The sequence below is a fragment of the Eurosta solidaginis genome, chromosome 1 (genome assembly GCF_040869045.1).
Source record: "Eurosta solidaginis isolate ZX-2024a chromosome 1, ASM4086904v1, whole genome shotgun sequence".
Classification (NCBI taxonomy): domain Eukaryota; kingdom Metazoa; phylum Arthropoda; class Insecta; order Diptera; family Tephritidae; genus Eurosta; species Eurosta solidaginis.
In genome coordinates, this window is record NC_090319.1 from 126,038,562 (window position 1) to 126,060,187 (window position 21,626).

Here is a 21,626-nt window from a genome sequence, read left to right on the forward strand (position 1 = left end):
CCTTAAAGGCAAAACCAAATACTGAAACATTTAAGTAAGGTCGCTGATCGTGGCCGCTTGCCACTAGCGAATAACCCATATATGTAACAATTCGAAGATCGTCGATAATAACCAGTTGGGAGCTAGCAGGATTACTACCTCGCCCTGATAGACTACCTGACCTGCTGTCCCAATAGTCTAATTCCCGTTTCCCGAACTATTAGGAGCACCATTCGACCTTGGATAGGAATCAGAGCTTGACCTGAAAGGAGTGGAAGACCGCCTTTCCTCGGGAAACGCTCGTCGATTATTTTCCGGGCGGCTATTAGGCTTCGCTGCCTGCACCGGGCAGGCTCCGGACCTACCACACTTCACATTGAAGGCGAAATATTGGCAAGACAAACCATTCGACAAATATATATACATTGTTTAAACACATTTGTTGTATTTTAATAAACATATGTATATATTGGCCTAGAGCTCAAACATACCTTGAAAATAAAAGATAATTTTCCAATTCAACAGGAAAAACTCTGGATCGATTTCGCCAACCTTAAGTTTATATGCTTATTCATTGTTTTTTGTTATGTAAATATGGCTCAAACATTTAATTATTTTAATTATTCTTTTTCTTCGGCTTTGTCTATAGCTTACTTTAAAGTTGCTTTTAATTCAATTGTACTAAGTGTTTGGAGATAGTAGAAACGCGAATAGCATTGCGAATAATAGCCTAGCTCTGCTTAATGTCCTATGCAGGCACCATAAAGGTTTCAACGTGGTGCACTTTAAAGCTCGTAGTTTAAATGGTGAAAAGATGGATATAGTCAGAGCGATATTTGGACAATCTAGTGTTGATATCATTTGCGTTTCCGAGACTTGGTTTAAACCTGAAATACTTGATGGCCATTTTGACATAAAGGGATACGTACTCTATAGGATGGATAGAAAGGTAAAGAAAGGTGGTGGTGGTGTTATGTAATGTAAAAAACATCTCAAGTCCAGAATCATATCAAGTATAGCTGTTGGCGTCACTGACAACTTGCTAGTTGAAGTGTCTAGTTCAATGTCCAAAGTTCTTTTATCGTGCGTCTATAACCCTAATAAATGGTGTAACGTGAAGGAATATTTTACAATGTTGTCCTCGGTCGCAGTTGATTACACTGATATAATTATCTGTGAAGATTTTAATGTTAATCTCTTATGTAGTGACCCGTATACCTGCCGTTTGTTAGACGATGTTACAAGTGTTGGTCTTGAAGTGGTTAATGTGTGCGTACCAACAAGGTATGGACAGAACTGCTGCCCCAGCCTTCTTGACTATCTCATTGTGTTCGATACGTCTAAACTCATTTGATGTAGTGCTCGATAACCACAGTGTAATAGATAGACCATCCATTTCACCAGATTATCGACAACAGGACGTAAATAACCTTCTTGGAGACATCTCCAGCATAAATTGGTCTGCTTGTTGGAGTTTGAGTTCGGTGCATGAAAAGCTGAGATTTTTAAATGAAATTATTTTATACCTATATACAAATCACGTTCCATCTCGGGTATATATCAGCAGATCTTCCTCTTGCCCTTGGTTTAATATATCCGTCCGTGCTATGATAATCAAGCGCATTAAACTTTATTCCCTCTGGAAGAAAAACCGAAGCGACGCAAATTGGCGTGCATATAAACTTATACGAAATGACACCACAGCCTATATTAGGAGAGAAAAATGCAAATACTACAGTAAAATGTTGGATATATCGTTGCCTAATCATGTCCTGTGTCATAATATGAAAAACCTTCGTGTATATGTGAGTGAGAGTTCTGACTGTTCCCTTAATCCTGAATATCTAAATGCAACTTTTGTGAGTCAAGTTAACCCGTCTTGTGTTGATACCTGTTTCCCAACCCCTCCCTTATATGTGGTTCCTGTTTATAAAGTTTTTGAGTTTACAGCTGTTTCGGAACTTGATGTGGCGAGATACATAAATACAATAAGGTCAAACGCAATCGTTCAGGACAATATACCACTCAAATTTGTTAAAATAATTGCCCCGTACATTCTTCCTACATTGACGCATATTATCAACCACAGTATTACTACCTCCTGCTTCCCTGATATGTGGAAGGTTGCCACGGTTATACCCATTGCAAAAACTAAGTTTGCAGATTGCCCTAATGACTTTCAACCTATCAGCATTTTGCCAATACTCTCTAAAGTCGTTGAGATATTGTTCTCGGAATAAACTCAAGACCATGTTAGCAAACATAGTCTGCTATCACCATTCCAGTCAGGCTTCCGATCAAAGCACAATTCCTCCACGGCTATCATAAAAATTTTAGACGACATCAGGGCACCCGTTGACAAAAACCAGTTGACTTTATTATGCCTACTTGACTTCTCAAAAGCTTTTGACTCTGTAAACCATGACCTGCTGTGCTTAAAATTAAAAAATTATTTTGGTTTTGATGATTCCCCAGTGCAACTCATGCGAAGTTATAGGACGGGTAGATCCCAGCTTGTCAAAGTTGGCTCCGAAACTTCAGGTCTAAAGCCACTATTGGCAGGGGTACCCTAAGGCTCTATCTTGGGTCCACTATTTTTAAGTATTTTTATTAATGACATATTTAATGCATGCCAGCATGCTCATATGCAAGCATATGTTGATGATGTCCAACTATATTTGTCGGGAAATCATGAGGGGACAAATGATTTATGCTCATAATGGCTTAACATCCATATTTGAATGGGCTAGGAAAAATGATTTATGCCTGAACAGTGAGAAATCGTACGTGTTGCCTATATCTAAAAAACGAATAAGTTCCTCAAGTATTCCGCCCTTACGCGTTGCCAGTAAATGTCTCAAACTCGTTTCAAAAGTGACTAATATTGGTTTTGTTATTAACTCGACGCTGTCCTGTGATGATCATGTAAATTCGGTGGTTAAGAAAGTATACAATATCTTAAGAAACTTACGAATGTCTGCTATTTATACTATATATATACTGAGCTCCCAGTCTGGTCATAAAATTGATGTAGCATTTTATCATGTTACACGTTATGTATTCGGCTTAGCTAGATTTGATCATATATCTAGCTGAAGAGCGCGTTTACTGAGCTGGGAGATCTCCGAATATCTGAAAGCTAGAAACAGCATTTTTCTTTGTCAACTTATCATGTATAAGGAGCCTAGTTACCTATATGATAAGCTAATTTTCCTCAGGTCTGCTCGAATCAACGACCTAAGAGTACCAACTTATAACTATCTAACATCTGGACGGCTATTCTTTGTCAATGCTATTCGCCTATGGAACTCTATTCCAGTATTCATTCGTAGTAGTCTAAATAAAACCAACTTTAAAAATGTTCTTTATGCTCATTTTAGTTGAAACCATTATACTTCTTGAGTTTTCGCCATCAATATGTATGAGTGTAAACAATGTTTTGTTATTGAATTTAATTATTTGTTTATTTTAGATAACTTAATTTACTTCTCTATGTTTAATATGATAATTTAACCTACATAAAGTTTCGTTTTTTATCATTGCGATTTATCTTTTTGTTCTACTATAAAATATCCTAGATCTTATTGTACTAATGCTATTTTTGCAATAAATGAAATGAAAATGAAAAATAAAAGTACTTTTCAACTAAAATTTTCGCTGAGGGGATTGAGTTATTCCCCTTTTTCCTTACTTCGTAAAAGCAACCAGTCCAGATAGTTAAACATTGGAGTGTCAAAGCTCTGTGATCATTGGAGAACAAAACTGTAATAATTGAATCATGTAACGGAATTACTTTATTTTGAATATTATGGTGTTGGTGTTTTATTTGCAATTTGTCATTATCTGCTAGTGAGAGTTGGGACTAAGAAATCGCACGCCTATATAAGTTTATATCTTCCTAATTTGCATATTTACCGATCTTGTATATTTTACAAAGAAAAAATATAAACTCATTTGAATTGAACCCAAAAGCGTTTAATTGGGTTATGTCTGATTTGTGCTTCATAACGATGTATTTTTTCTTGAAAATCTAATTGCAATGATACGTTTATTAAATTTTTTCATCCTTTAGGCCAAACGCTACCTCGATCCTTCCTCTATATTTCACAGTGATATTGATGAGGCAATGCAACGGCTAACACAATCGATAGAAATTTTGAGATTCTTTCGTGAACTCTTTGACTACTACAAGGATAGATTGACAGATTTTTCTCCTGAACCCGAGCTCAGATTACCTATATTATGGACCTTTCATCCAAATTCCGTTTTCAGCCGCTTTAATTCATTTTTGGAGCGCCTAGCAATCATACAATGGTAAGTTCATACAACATCGCACTTCTTTGTACAGCATTTAGTTCCCGTTTGCATGTCTTTTGACTAGGTTCTTTTTTACGGTGATTGAATTCTTGAAATTGGAGAAAGTTGAAATCGGTGGCTTACGAGGACGACAATTAAGTACACGAATTACCGCAGTTTATGTGGAGTTTAATAAATTTTTTACTGCATTTGCCTCTAAATCATACGATGTCCTCGATCCGGATGATCCCGAATTTGAAGACGATTTTAAAGACTTTCAAGCACATATATTGGAGTTGGATATGAAACTGGCTGCAATATTGTGCCAAGCATTTGATGACTGTCACAATTTGGAGAGCATGTTCAAGGTGACAACTGCACACATACATATGTATCTAGCATTAACTTAAATTAAAACTTGTTAAGTTTTTGAGTGTAGTCGATATACTGAAATTTTTTTTTTTAGCTAATAAATATAGTGGGCAGCGTAATTGATCGTCCAATAATCAAAGAGCAATTTACCCAACGATACACGGAAATCGTACAAAAGCTCGATGTGGAAATGACAACATGCGAAGATATACTCCATAAACAATTAGATATGCACCGAATTAACAAAAATGTATATCCTGCTTATAATTGTCCGCCAGTGGCCGCTTTTATACGTTGGTGTAATCAGCTTGAACAACGTATCAGTATATCAGTAGAAAATTTAAAAAAACTGCAACATGAGTGAGTTTATGAACTAGTATAGATAGTATATGATATAGTAAAGACATTTATTTTACAATTGTTTATTATACTCAGCGTGCTTTGCACACAGAGTATATAAACTTTGATTGGATAACGGTTGGTTATACAGGTATACAGGAATCGAGATAGATAGACTTTCATATATCAAAATCATCAGCATCGAAAAAAAATTTCATTGAGCCATGTCCGTCCGTCCCTTAACACGATAACTTGAGTAAATATTGAGATATCTTCAAATTTGGTACACGAGCTTATCTCGACCCAGAATAGATTGGTATTGAACATGAGCGAAAGCGGATGATAACAACGCCACTTTTTATATATATAAAATTTTGGAGAAAACAAAAACCCAGATTATGTAGTAAATAATACACCTACACAATTGGACTGATATTGAGACTCTTGATAAAAATTTGTAAAATTTCTTTTAAATGGACGTGGCATCGCCCACTTGTGATAAACTCAATTTTACAAATATTATTAATTATAAAGGAAAAATCGTTAAACCTATCGTAACAAAATTCGGCAGAGAGGTTGCCTTTGCTATAAGGAATGCTTTGAAGAAAAATTAACGAAATCGGTTAGGGGCCACGCCCACTTTTATATAAAATATTTTTAAAAGGGCCGTGGACGAATAAAATAAGCTATATCTTTGCAAAAAAGAGCTTTAGATCCATGGTATTTCATTTCCAAAGTGGATTTATAACAGTAAATAGGAAAACTTCAAATTTTAAAAAATGGGCGTGGCACCGCCCCTTTTTATGATGAAGCAATTTTCTATGTTTCCGGAGTCATAACTCGAAGAAAAATTAACGGATTGCAATAAAATTGGGTACACAAATTTTCCCTAGAGCAGGAAATATTTCCAGAAAAAATGGGCGAGATCGGTTAAAGACTACGCCCACTTTTATATAAAAGATTTTTAAAAGGGTCGTAGACTAAAATAATAAGCTATATCTTAGCGACAAAGAGCTTTATGTCAATAGAATTTTACTTACTAAATTGAATTATATCATTAAATAGGAAAAACTTCTGGGTGTGGCACCGCCCCTTTTATGACTAAGCAATATTCTATATTTCGGGAGCACTAACTCGAAGAAAAGTATTATATGCTAATGAAATTGTGTACACATATTTTCCTTATAGCAGAAAATATTTTTAGTAAAAGACCACGCCCACTTTTATATAAAACAAGTTTAAAAGGGTCGCAGACTAGAATAATAAGCTATAACTTAGCAAAAAATAGTTTTGAATCAATGATATTTCACTTATCAAGTTCTATTGAAAGAGGAAATGGGGAGACATTTTTTCTAAACGGGCGGTGCCTCGTGTTATGTAGAAAAGTAATTTATCTGAAATGAAATGTACAATTGAAGCTCACGCTGAGTATATAATGTTCGGTTACACCCGAACTTAGCCTTCCTTACTTGCTTTGTTTTATCCTTTCCAGGTTCGAATTCAAGCCCAAGGCCAGAAAAATAATTTGTTTATGCTAATTATTGTTTTTATTTTTTTCTTTTTCCTATATATATATATAAAAACAAGTAAGGAAGGCTAAGTTCGGGTGTAACCGAACATTACATACTCAGTTGAGAGCTGTGGAGACAAAGTAAGGGAAAACCACCATGTTGTAAAAAGAACCTAGGGTATTAAAGAGTATTTTAAGAGGAAGTGGACCATAGTTCTATAGATGGACGCCATTTAGGGATATCGCCATAAAGGTGGACCAGGCCTGACTCTAGAATTTGTTTGTACGATATGGGTATCAAATGAAATGTGTTAATGATAATTTTAAAAGGGAGTGGGCCTTAGTTCTATAGGTGGACGCCTTTTCGGAATATCGTTATAAAAGTGGACCAGGGTTGACTTTAGAATGCGGTTTTACAATATGGGTATCAAACGAAAGGTGTTAATAAGTGTTTTAAAACGGAGTGGGCCTTAGTTCTATAGGTGGACGCCTTTTCGGAATATCGTTATAAAAGTGGACCAGGGGTGACTCTAGAATGCGTTGGTACAATATGGGTATCAAATGAAAGGTGTTAATGTGTATTTTAAAAGGGCGTGGGCCTTAGTTCAATAGGTGGACGCCTTTTCGAGATATCGCCATAAAGGTGGACCAGGGATGACTCTAGAATTTATTTTGTACGATATGGGTATCAAATGAAAGGTATTAATGAGTATTTTAAAAGGGCGTGGGCCTAAGTTCTATAGATGGACGCCGTTTCGAGATATCGCCATAAAGGTGGACCAGGGTTGACTCTAGAATGCGTTTGTACAATATGGGTATCAAACGAAAGGTGTTAATAAGTGTTTTAAAAGGGAGTGGGCCTTAGTTCTATAGGTGGACGCCTTTTCGGAATATCGTTATAAAAGTGGACCAGGGGTGACTCTAGAATGCGTTTGTATAATATGGGTATCAAATGAAAGGTGTAAATGAGTATTTTAAAAGGGCGTGGGCCTTAGTTCTATAGGTGGACGCCTTTTCGAGATATCGCCATAAAGGTGGACCAGGGGTGACTCTAGAATTTGTTTGTACGATATGGGTATCAAATGAAAGGTGTTAATGAGTATTTTAAAAAGGAATGGGCCTTAGTTCTATATGTGGACGCCTTTTCGAGATATCGCCATAAACGTGGACCAGGGGTGACTCTAGAATTTGTTTGTACTATATGGGTATCAAATGAAAGGTGTTAATGAGTATTTTAAAAGGGCGTGGGCCTTAGTTCTATAGGTGGATGCCTTTTCGAGATATCGCCATAAACGTGGACCAGAGGTGACTCTACAATTTGTTTGTACGATATGGGTATCAAATTAAGGGTGTTAATGAGTATTTTAAAAGGGCGTGGCCTTAGTTCTATAGGTGGACGCCTTTTCGAGATATCGCCATAAAGGTGGACCAGGGGTGACTCTAGAATTTGTTTGTACGATATGGGTACCATTGAAAGGTGTTAATGAGTATTTTAAAAACGCGTGCGCCTTAGTTCTATAGGTGGACGCCTTTTCGAAATATCGTCATAAAGGTGGACCAGGGGTGACTCTAGAATTTGTTTGTACGATATGTGTATCAAATGAAAGGTGTTAATGAGTATTTTAAAAAGGAATGGGCCTTAGTTCTATAGGTGGATGCCTTTTCGAGATATCGCCATAAACGTGGACCAGGGGTGACTCTAGAATTTGTTTGTACGATACGGGTATCAAATTAAAGGTGTTAATGAGTATTTTAAAAGGGCGTGGGCCTTAGTTCTTAAGGTGGGCGCCTTTTCGAAATATCGCCATAAAGGTGGACCAGGGGCGACTCTAGAATTTGTTTGTACGATACGGGTATCAAATGAAAGGTGTTAATGAGTATTTTAAAAAGGAGTGGGCCTTAGTTCTATATGTGGACGTCTTTTCGAGATATCGCCAAAACGTGGACCAGGGGTGACTCTAGAATGTGTTTGTACGATATGGGTATCAAATTAAAGGTATTAATGAGGGTTTTGAAAGGGAGTGGCCCTTAGTTGTATATGTGAAGGCGTTTTCGAGATATCGACCAAAATGTGGACCAGGGTGATCCAGAACATCATCTATCGGGTACCGCTAATTTATTTGTTATGTAGAAAAGTAATTTATCTGAAATGAAATGTACAACTGAAGCTCACGCTGAGTATATAATGTTCGGTTACACCCGAACTTAGCCTTCCTTACTTGCTTTGTTTTATCCTTTCCAGGTTCGAATTCAAGCCCAAGGCCAGAAAAATAATTTGTTTATGCTAATTATTGTTTTTATTTTTTTCTTTTTCCTATATATATATATAAAAACAAGTAAGGAAGGCTAAGTTCGGGTGTAACCGAACATTACATACTCAGTTGAGAGCTGTGGAGACAAAGTAAGGGAAAACCACCATGTTGTAAAAAGAACCTATGGTATTAAAGAGTATTTTAAGAGGAAGTGGACCATAGTTCTATAGATGGACGCCATTTAGGGATATCGCCATAAAGGTGGACCAGGCCTGACTCTAGAATTTGTTTGTACGATATGGGTATCAAATGAAATGTGTTAATGATAATTTTAAAAGGGAGTGGGCCTAAGTTCTATAGGTGGACGCCTTTTCGAGATATCGCCATAAAGGTGGACCAGGGATGACTCTAGAATTTATTTTGTACGATATGGGTATCAAATGAAAGGTATTAATGAGTATTTTAAAAGGGCGTGGGCCTAAGTTCTATAGATGGACGCCGTTTCGAGATATCGCCATAAAGGTGGACCAGGGGTGACTCTAGAATTTATTTTGTACGATATGGGTATCAAATGAAAGGTATTAATGAATATTTTAAAAGAGCGTGGGCCTAAGTTCTATAGATGGACGCCGTTTCGAGATATCGCCATAAAGATGGATCAGGAGTGACTCTAGAATTTGTTTGTACGATATGAGTATCAAATGAAAGGTGTTAATGAGTATTTTAAGAGGGCGTGGGCCTTAGTTCTATATGTGGACGCCTTTTCGAGATATCGCCATAAAGGTGGACCAGGGGTGACTCTAGAATTTGTTTGTACTATATGGGTATCAAATGAAAGGTGTTAATGAGTATTTTGAAAGGGAGTGGGCCTTAGTTCTATAGGTGGACGCCTTTTCGGAATATCGTTATAAAAGTGGACCAGGGTTGACTTTAGAATGCGGTTTTACAATATGGGTATCAAACGAAAGGTGGCTTTAGTTCTATATGTGGACGCCTTTTCGAAATATCGCCATAAAGGTGGACCAGGGGTGACTCTAGAATTTGTTTGTACTATATGGGTATCAAATGAAAGGTGTTAATGAGTATTTTGAAAGGGAGTGGGCCTTAGTTCTACAGGTGGACGCCTTTTCGGAATATCGTTATAAAAGTGGACCAGGGTTGACTCTAGAATGCGTTTGTACAATATGGGTATCAAACGAAAGGTGTTAATAAGTGTTTTAAAAGGGAGTGGGCCTTAGTTCTATAGGTGGACGCCTTTTCGGAATATCGTTATAAAAGTGGACCAGGGGGACTCTAGAATGCGTTTGTATAATATGGGTATCAAATGAAAGGTGTAAATGAGTATTTTAAAAGGGCGTGGGCCTTAGTTCTATAGGTGGACGCCTTTTCGAGATATCGCCATAAAGGTGGACCAGGGGTGACTCTAGAATTTGTTTGTACGATATGGGTATCAAATGAAAGGTGTTAATGAATATTTTCAAAAGGAATGGGCCTTAGTTCTATATGTGGACGCCTTTTCGAGATATCGCCATAAACGTGGACCAGGGGTGACTCTAGAATTTGTTTGTACTATATGGGTATCAAATGAAAGGTGTTAATGAGTATTTTAAAAGGGCGTGGGCCTTAGTTCTATAGGTGGATGCCTTTTCGAGATATCGCCATAAACGTGGACCAGAGGTGACTCTAGAATTTGTTTGTACGATATGGGTATCAAATTAAGGGTGTTAATGAGTATTTTAAAAGGGCGTGGGCCTTAGTTCTATAGGTGGACGCCTTTTCGAGATATCGCCATATAGGTGGACCAGGGGTGACTCTAGAATTTGTTTGTACGATATGGGTACCATTGAAAGGTGTTAATGAGTATTTTAAAAGCGCGTGCGCCTTAGTTCTATAGGTGGACGCCTTTTCGAAATATCGTCATAAAGGTGGACCAGGGGTGACTCTAGAATTTGTTTGTACGATATGGGTATCAAATGAAAGGTGTTAATGAGTATTTTAAAAAGGAATGGGCCTTAGTTCTATATGTGGACGCCTTTTCGAGATATCGCCATAAAAGTGGACCAGGGGTGACTCTAGAATTTGTTTGTACTATATGGGTATCAAATGAAAGGTGTTAATGAGTATTTTAAAAGGGCGTGGGCCTTAGTTCTATAGGTGAATGCCTTTTCGAGATATCGCCATAAACGTGGACCAGGGGTGACTCTAGAATTTGTTTGTACGATACGGGTATCAAATTAAAGGTGTTAATGAGTATTTTAAAAGGGCGTGGGCCTTAGTTCTTAAGGTGGGCGCCTTTTCGAAATATCGCCATAAAGGTGGACCAGGGGCGACTCTAGAATTTGTTTGTACGATATGGGTATCAAATGAAAGGTGTTAATGAGTATTTTAAAAAGGAGTGGGCCTTAGTTCTACATGTGGACGCCTTTTCGAGATATCGCCAAAACGTGGACCAGGGGTGACTCTAGAATGTGTTTGTACGATATGGGTATCAAATTAAAGGTATTAATGAGGGTTTTAAAAGGGAGTGGCCCTTAGTTGTATATGTGAAGGCGTTTTCGAGATATCGACCAAAATGTGGACCAGGGTGATCCAGAACATCATCTATCGGGTACCGCTAATTTATTTATATATGTAATACCACGAATTCTATTCTTTCCAAAATTCCAAGGGCTTTTGATTTCGCCCTGCAAAACTTTTTCATTTTCTTCTACTTAATATGGTAGGTGTCACACCCATTTTACCAAGTTTTTTTCTAAAGTTAAATTTTGCGTCAATAGACCAATACAATTACCATGTTTCATCCCTTTTTTTCGTATTTGGTATATAATTATGGCATTTTTTTCATTTTTCGTAATTTTCGATATCGAAAAAGTGGGCGTGGTCATAGTCGGATTTCGGCCATTTTTTGCACCAATACAAAGTGAGTTCAGATAAGTACGTCAACTGAGTTTAGTAAAGATATATCGATTTTTGCTCAAGTTATCGTGTTAACGGCCGAGCGGAAGGACAGACTGTCGACTGTGTATAAAAACTGGGCGTGGCTTCAACCGATTTCGCCCTTTTTCACAGAAAACAGTTATCGTCCTAGAATCTAAGCCTCTACCAAATTTCACAAGGATTGGTAAATTTTTGTTCTACTTATGGCATTAAAAGTATCCTAGACAAATCAAATGAAAAAGGGCGGAGCCACGCCCGTTTTGAAATTTTATTTTATTTTTGTATTTTGTTGCACCATATCATTACTGGAGTTGAATGTTGACATAATTTACTTATATACTGTAAAGATATTAACTTTTATTTTAAAATTTGAATTAAAAAAACAAATTTTTTTAAAAGTGGATGTGGTCGTTCTCCGATTTTGCTAATTTTTATTAAACAGGCATATGGTAATAAGTGTAACGTTCCTGCCAAATTTCATCATGATATATTTGTGTTATGATAGGCTTTTCTTGACCATAATGTTGCTTTTAGTGCAAGTAAAACTCCACTATTACGTCCCAACGTTTCGCTAAGCACCTTAGCTTCCTTAGGGGCGAAACTGCATTTATTTAAATATTTTTTCAATTTACCAACGTAATTTGACATGAAATTATAAAAATAGTTGTTTAAAATTCCAACAATGTCCAAAAATTAAAACCAAACAAAAAACAATAAACGAAAATGGACTTACATACATATACATATATGTTAAATTTTCTATTATAAAAACATATCGCTAATACCATCTGTATGTGGTACAATTGTCAAACTAAACAACAGAATTTAAAGGCATAACAAATAAGCCGCGGAAATGCAATCCGTGTCTTCTTTTATGTTTACTGTTTTGTTCCTTTTCTCCATTATTCGTAAGTATCTGATTTTTGTTCGTTTCTCTTTGTCTAATATTTTGACATTTTTCATATCAGCTGAGTGACCGCTTGATGTGGTGTGTTGCGATAACACTGTGTTGATTTTCTTTTTCCTTATGTCTGCTTCATGCTCATTTAGGCGTACTCCTAGACTTCGCTTAGTCGTGCCTATGTATATTTTATCGCAGCTTTCGTTTTCTTTACCTTTGCATGGTATTTCATAGACAATGTTATTTTGTTGTGAAGTTTTGAGAGGGGTTTTGGTTTTTGTGAAGATACTAGATAATGTATTATTCGATGTGTATGCTAAACATATGTTATTGTTGTCAGATGTAAAGTGCTTGTAGAAGTATTCAGTTAATCTAGGTATGTACTTAACACTGTAATACTGTTTGGGTTGATCAGTTGTGGTTCTTGTTGTATTTGTATTAAAATTATTTTCAACATTTGACATTTTCTCTCGAATAAGGCTGTCTATAAGTGTTTTTGGAAAGTTATTGTTTGTAAGAATTTGTTTAATTTTTCTTATGTTTGCTTCCCAGAAGTTTTGATGGCTAATAGTTAGGACTTTGTTGATAAGATTTTTTGCGGTATTTATTTTGTATTTGAAGGGTTGGGCTGATAGAAAGTTTATCAGGCGGCCAGACGAGGTAGGTTTTGTGTGCCAATCTAATGTCAGAATGTTATTATATCTATGAACCCGTGTATCTAAAAAGGGTATGGATATAATAACATTCTGACATTAGATTGGCACACAAAACCTACCTCGTCTGGCCGCCTGATAAACTTTCTATCAGCCCAACCCTTCAAATACAAAATAAATACCGCAAAAAATCTTATCAACAAAGTCCTAACTATTAGCCATCAAAACTTCTGGGAAGCAAACATAAGAAAAATTAAACAAATTCTTACAAACAATAACTTTCCAAAAACACTTATAGACAGCCTAATTCGAGAGAAAATGTCAAATGTTGAAAATAATTTTAATACAAATACAACAAGAACCACAACTGATCAACCTCAGGCACACGGACGGACGGGCATGGCTCAATCGAATTTTTTTTCGATACTGATGATTTTGATATATGGAAGTCTATATCTATCTAGATTCCTTTATACCTGTACAACCAACCGTTATCCAATCAAAGTTAATATACTCTGTGAGCTCTGCTCAACTGAGTATAAAAATGAATGCCATTTTTCGCTGTGATTTTATAACTCAAGAACGGGCTTACCTATCCAAACCAAATTTTTAACGCTTTGTTCTGACTATTCAGTAGATGGTTTGTGTTTTGAAATTTTAAGAATCGGTTACCAGGGTCTCGAGATATAGGCCAAAACGTGGACCCTAATAACCCTAGGATGTGTTTGTATAATATGATTATCAAATGGGAGCTTTTGATGATTGCTATAGTATAGATTATTTTTCATGCCCCTCCGTGACTAGGGTCTCGAGATATAGACAAAAATAACTTTAGGATGTGTTTGCACAATATGGGTAGAAAATGGGAGCTGTTGATGATTGCTATAGTATAGATTATTTTTCATGCCCCTCCGTGACTAGGGTCTCGTATATAGACAAAACGTGGACCCGGATAACCTTAGGATGCGTTTGAACCACATGAGTATCCATTGTAAGTTGTTGATAAATGCTAATGAAAAGAGGGCTTTTCTTTTCGCTGGGTAACTAAGGACTCGAGATATAGACCAATTGGGAACTCCCCTTCAGGTTAAGAGATTGTATTCTTATGTACTACAACCAGTTAAAATGGTATATTCAATCACATACAAATATAATCTTTTTACCTTAAGGTGCTGAAAAGAGCTCAATGTATGGTGAAATTATTTTGAAAAAAACACCAAAAACCCATTTCTTTGGTCAGATTCATCCCACTTAGCCAGCGGATTATACGTTTTCATATTAACATACATACATCAATAATAGTTTAAGCATTTACTAAACGATTTGTTACCTACTTAGCTACGCTCTTTCGATCTCAAAATTTATGTACTTTCGTCTTAAATAGCTTACTTATTATCCCCACCTACAAACTTACTTGCATTATATTTACATCAACATGTATGTATGTAGCAGGCAGATCGATAAACAAAGTAGGCTTTGAAAAGACATCGAACAATATTACGGTGCATTTTTTGCATAGAGAAATACACGAATATTTTGTATAAGTAGATAGTTATATAGAGCTTTGGCTTTTAGCATTAAGAAAATTGAAATTAGGAGAATAAATGACATTGGAGTGTAAACATCGCTGGAGCGTTTTCTTTGGCTTCAACACCATTCGTTAGCAGAATAAACGAAGCAGCCCAATACGTTCAGTAGTGTCCGAAATTACCGCGGTGCAAATTATTACATAAAAATGCAAATAGTGTTTTTGTTTAATAATTATTGAAGTTTGTGTGAATTTGTGAAAAGAAGAAATATAGCGCAAAGCGAATTTCTGAGCAAAAAACGGTAAGTTTTGAACTGTTGAAGTGAATACACAAATGTGTGTTTCCTTATTTGAAAAAAACATATGGTGTACCACTATTAATGTAGATATTTTTTTAAATTTAATTTATTCTTTTTTAATTGAAAGAAAAATGCTACGACCCACACGAGGAAATATAGGTCGGCGAACGCGCCATGCAAATGCTGCGGCATTACAAAGGCGATTACAGACTCCAGATGAACGAGCACAAGCTAATGCATCGCAGCGTGAACGTAATGCACGAAATAGTTGTGTTGTACCTGAAATTATGCGTGCTGCTTTTAATTATAACAGTCAGATTGATTACAGTATGTACGCATATATTGGAATAATGGACGCAATATGTGCACATTGTGATGCGGCTAAATGGTGAAAACGCCCGGCATGTGTTGTGCTAATGGCAAAGTGAGATTGCCAGCATTAGAGACTCCACCCGAACCATTGTCTTCATTAATTTTTGGGATTTCTGAAAATTCGAAGCACTTTTCAACAATACAATTCGGCATTTCACATGACTTCTTTTGGTGCTACTAACATTATTAGAGATAATTTTATGCCGACGTTTAAGGTAAATACTTAAGCAGGATTGTCCCAATCAATCTGACCCATAAAAGTATTCTATAGTTTTAAAAATTATTATGCAACATATACCTAAAATTGCATACGTGTTGTAGATTCAGGGCCAAATTTATCATCAAGCTGGTTCGTTATTGCCATACCCCGACGCTGATTATAAATTTTTGCAAATTTATTTTATTGGTGATGAAAATCGTGAATTGGATCAACGTTGTGCAATTGCTTTGAATACAAGACGAGAAATTATTTGTGAGCTACAAAGGTTTTTCCATCAGTATAACGCATTAGTTCAATTGTTCAAAATTGCTCTCGATCGTATGCCGTCTGATAATCACAAAATCGTAATAAGGGCTGATAGAACACCTTTTGGAGAGCATGAAAGGCGATTCAGTGAACCGACAATTGAAGAGATTGCAATTGTAATTCTTGGTGATCAGTTTCAATCCCGTGATATTATACTTCATCGCAGAAACGAGCAATTGCAACGTGTTTCGGAACTTCATCGTAGTTACGACGCATTACAATACCAAATATTGCATTGGAAAGGTGACGATGGCTACCATATCAATATACCTATGATTGATCCACGAACAGGTAAATAATATTTTCAGTGTGTTGACATTTCATAATTTGTATACATTTCTTAAGTCATATTTTGCACTTATTTTCAGGTCTACATGTACAGAAAAAAGTTAGTGCCATGAAGGTTTATTCGTATCGATTTATGGTTCGTCCACAAGAACAAAATTATATCTTGAGATGTGGTAAACTATATCATCAGTACATCGTTGATATGTATGCCAAAATAGAAACAGAACGTCTTAATTTTATTCGTCTCAACCAAGCAAAATTAAGATCTGGACAATATATCCATTTGCAAGATGCGATAGCGAATGATGCTAATATTAATGACATCGGAAGTTTAACTATATTGCCATCTTCGTATATTGGTAGCCCACGGAATATGAACGAATATGCACAAGACGCAATGTGTTATGTACGAAAATACGGTCGACCGGATGTGTTCATTACATTTACATGTAATCCGCAGTGGGATGACATCAAAAATAATTTATTTGTAGGACAGTCGACAACCGATCGTCATGACATTACTGCGCGTGTTTTTCGGCAAAAATGTAAAGCACTTATGGATTTAATTGTGAAATTACATGTATTTGGGGAGGTGCGATACCATATGTACTCCATCGAATGGCAGAAAAGGGGATTGCCACACGCACATATACTAATTTGGCTGGTATATAAAATAACTCCGGATCAAATCGATAACCTTATATCAGCTGAAATTCCTGATCACACTGCTGATCCCGAGTTATTTCAAGTTGTCGTTAAAAACATGATACACGGACCGTGCGGTGAACTAAATGTGAATTCACCATGTATGATTGATGAAAAGTGTTCGAAACGATACCCAAGGCAATTTACTTCAGACACAATAACGGGCAATGACGGATATGCGTTGTATCGACGTAGATCACTTAATGATAATGGCAAAACGGCAACCATTAGAATGCATAACAAGGAAGTTGAAGTTGATAATCGTTGGGTGGTTCCGTATTGTCCATTATTATCGAAAATATTCAATGCTCATATAAATGTGGAATATTGTAATTCTGTCAAATCCATTAAATATATTTGCAAGTATGTAAATAAAGGGAGCGATATGGCAATTTTCGGTGTTGCTGGAATAATACAAATGACGAAAATACTCAGTATCAAATGGGGCACTATATTAGTAGCAATGAAGCTGTCTGGAGGATTATGTCGTTTCCAATGCACGAAAGACATCCTGCGAATGTTCACTTCGCTGTACATCTTGAGAATGGCCACCGTGTTTATGTTAATGTAGCAAATGTATTGGAAAGAGCAGCAAAACCACCAGCAACTACGTTAACAGTTTTTTTCAAGTTATGCGAAACTGATACATTTGCGATAACTTTGTTATATTCTGAAGTGCCTCAGTATTACACATGGAATGTGTCTTCGAAAAAATTTCAAAGGCGTAAACAAGGAACAGCAGTTCATGGGCATTTTGGCATTTTTCAAACAGATGCAATTGGGAGAATATATACAGTACATCCAAACAATGTTGAGTGTTTTTATTTGAGATTCGTGAATGGCCCAAAATTATTTCAAAAATTGAGAACAGTCAACTTTCATTTGTGTCAAACATACCGTGAACCATGCCAACTTTTTCATTTGTTGGAGGAGGATGCACATTGGGATTCAACACTTCATGATGCATCTATTTCGGCTCATCCTCAACAAATACGAATGCTATTTGCCATTATATTATCAACATGTATGCCATCAAATCCACTTGAATTATGGAACAAATATAAACATTATATTGCAGAAGATATTTTAATTCGTATGCGTCATCATGCAAGAAATCCTGATTTGTTGATAACTTTGGAAATGTACAACGAAGCTTTGACAATAATTGAAGATATGTGTCTTCTCTGGTGCCACCGTGGTGTGATGGTAGCGTGCTCCGCCTACCACACCGTATGCCCTGGGTTCGCACCCCGGGAAAGGCAACATCAAAATTTTAGAAATAAGGTTTTTAAATTAGAAGACAATTTTTCTAAGTGTGGTCGCCCCTCGGCAGTATTTGGCAAGCGCTCCGGGTGTATTTCTGCCATGAAAAGCTCTCAGTGAAAACTCACCTGCCTTGCAGATGCCGTTCGGAGTCGGCATAAAACATGTAGGTCCCGTCCGGCCAATTTGTAGGGAAAATCAAGAGGAGCACGACGCAAATTGGAAGAGAAGCTCGGCCTTAGATCTCTTCGGAGGTTATCGCGCCTTACATGTATTTTTTTTATGTGTCTAACGATTGTAAATAAAACATTAGTACAATTGGGTATGATCGCACCAAATCGTAGGATACATGATCTGTTTCATCGTGAATTGCAACATGAGCAGGAATTCAATTCTAATGATTTGCATTTATTTGTACAATCGAATATAACCAAAATGAATATTCAGCCAAAACAAGTATATGACACAATCAAGCAAGCCATTTCCAAAAATGCAGGTGGATTATATTTCTTGGATGCACCTGGTGGTACAAGCAAAACGTTCGTTATATCACTGATTTTAGCGACTATTCGATCGGGACAGAAAATTGTTTTTGCACTTGTATCTTCGAGAATTGCTGCTACATTATTAGAAGGTGGTCGGAGAGCACACTCTGCATTAAAATTGCCATTGAATGTACAGGTGATTGAAACTCCAACTTTCAATATTTCAAGAAATTCTGCTATGGCAAAAGTTCTGCGATTAACGTCAATTATTTTATGGTATGAGTATACAATGGCGAATAAAAAATTACTAGAAGCATTTAATCGAACAATGCAAGATTTACGAGGTAATCAACAGCTTTTTGGTGGTGCTTTGATATTACTATATTACTATCAGGGGATTTTCGACAAACATTGCCTGTCATTCCTCGATCAACTCCTGCTGATGAAAAAATTCCTGTTTGAAGTCATCAGTTCTTTGGAGATATGTACATAAATTGATACTGAACATTAATATGCGTATTCACCTACAAAATGATCCAGCTGCCCATGAGTTTTCAAAACGATTGTTAGAAATTGGTGATGGCAAAATACAAATCGACAGAACCGACGGATTGATCACTATACAGAACAATGTTTGTACAATTACGAAATCGATAGATGAATTGATTTAATGTGTTTTTCCAAATATTCTTCAGAATTACAGAAATCATGATTGGTTGAGAGAACGCGCCATTTTAGCACCGAAGAACATTCATATCAATGCCATTAATTTTCAAATTCAAGCAAAACTCCCAAGTGTAGTCACGACATATAAATCAATTGACAGTGCTATGAATCAAGATGAGGCAATGAATTATCCAATTGAATTTTTAAATTCATTAGAACCGGCTGGTATGCCACCGCATTGTTTGAATCTAAAAGTGGGTTCTTTGATTATATTATTGCGAAATATTAATCCACCAAAACTGTGTAATGGCACCAGATTGGCAGTGAAAAATGTATTGCCAAATTTGATTGAAGCTACGATCTTTACTGGTAAATCAAAAGGAGAAGATTGTTTAATACCGCGTATCACTATGATTCCAACTGATATGCCATTTGAATTCAAACGAATACAATATCCTGTGCGTTTATCATTTGCGATGACCATCAACAAACCCCAAGGGCAAACACCTAACGTTTGTGGTGTGAATTTGGAGGAATCATGTTTTTCACGTGGCCAACTTTATTCATGCTCAAAATGGATAAACAAAAAATATTGTTTATTCAAATATTTTGGATTAAGTTTTAAAATAGCTAGCAAATAATAAAATATCTTTTTTTGTAATAAATGAGTTTGATTTAATATTTCACTTTATACGTAGCGAAGCACGTACCGGGCCGCTAGTAATTGAATAACTATTTATTTTTTTTTTGGAATAGAAGAAAAAAATTTTTCAGACACCTGCCATAGCTGCGCATATAAATTCATTTCGAAGGTTGTTAAGCGTTCATCATCAGTACATTTGAGGAACGCTATGCTAACCATTTATCTACACAGTGGTGGTTCGTTTAACTGATTAATTTCTACTTCTATTCCTCTTTACCAACTTATTATATTTAATCAGCGTTGCGCCATCTGTTGCAAACCACTGATAATGTTGAATTTGCTATCTTCTATTCCAAATTAAAAAATTATTTTTCAGTTATAGAAAAATAAAAAAACAAGTTATCGTAAAAAATATTGTTCTGGCATTGAACTCGAATTCGAACCTGTATTATTTATCAATATACCGATAAAACAAAAACAATAGTTAAGAAACAAAGAGCGCATGGAAAAAGTAATTGACAGTAAACAAAAATCCAACATTATCAGTTATTTTGCAGCAGATGGCGCGACGCAGGTAAAATATAATTGGTGAGGAGGAATAGAAGTAGAAATTTATCAGTCAAACAAACCACCGCTATGTAGCTAAATGGTTAGCGCTGCGTGCCTAAAGTGTGCTAATGATGAAGGAGCAGCTATGGCAGGTCTCTGAAAAATTTCTATATTTTATTCCAAAAAAAATATAGTGTTTCAATTATAGGAGATATAAAAAAAAACAATTAACATAAAACAAATTATTGCATTGGCCTTGAGCTCGAATTCGAACCAGGGATATTTATTTTACATATCAAAACTGGCTGGGTTCATATTTCTTTTCACTTCCTTTAGGTGTATAAGTTTTGTTTGATATTTTACCTCCAATTTCCATACAAAATTGGGGAATCTCGAAATCCACTTTTGAGTTACTTTCCGGAGTGGAACACACATTAGAAGCCAATGACAACTTAACACGAGGGGAAGAACATTGCTAGGTGGTCCAGGGATCTTGCAAATTCCAAAAATCGTCCGAACTAGGAAATTTTGCTTTCGAGTTTTAAGGAATTTCCCGATAACCCATAGGTCTGAAACTGTGAACGAAGATTTGGGCTCTGGAAAGTCCATTTACAAAATTTGAAATCTTGCGACCGCTATTTGAGGGACTTCCCGTAGATCGGGATCCTTGAAACTAACAGCCTAAGTTGGACCAGGGCTAACTCTAGAATTTGTTTGTACCATACGGATATCAAATGAAGGGTGATAATGAGTATTTTAAAAGGGCGTGGGCTTAGTTCTATAGGTGGACGTCTTTGCGAGATATCGCCATAAAGGTGGACCAGGGGTGACTCTAGAGTTTGTTTGTACGATATGTGCATCAAATGAAAGGTGTTAATGGGCATTTTAAAAGGGCGTGGACCTTAGTTCTATAGGTGGCCCCGCTTTCGAGATATCGCCATAAAGGTGGACCAGGGGTGACTCTAGAATTTGTTTGTACGATATGGGTATCAAATGAAAAGTGTTAATGAGTATTTTAAAAGGGAGTGGGCCTTAGTTCTACAGGTGGACGCCTTTTCGAGAT

At 36.4% G+C, this 21,626-nt stretch overlaps 1 protein-coding gene across 1 annotated transcript in view; it reads left to right on the top strand.

Moving 5' to 3' along the window:
• Dhc93AB (Dynein heavy chain at 93AB) overlaps nt 1–21,626 on the top strand; it is a 2,991,564-nt gene that overhangs the window by 628,532 nt on the left and 2,341,406 nt on the right. Inside the window, exons 5-7 of the mRNA XM_067759821.1 lie at nt 4,052–4,293; nt 4,361–4,643; nt 4,742–5,007. Coding sequence (XP_067615922.1) covers nt 4,052–4,293; nt 4,361–4,643; nt 4,742–5,007 — 791 coding nt within the window. The remainder of the gene's footprint in view (nt 1–4,051; nt 4,294–4,360; nt 4,644–4,741; nt 5,008–21,626) is intronic.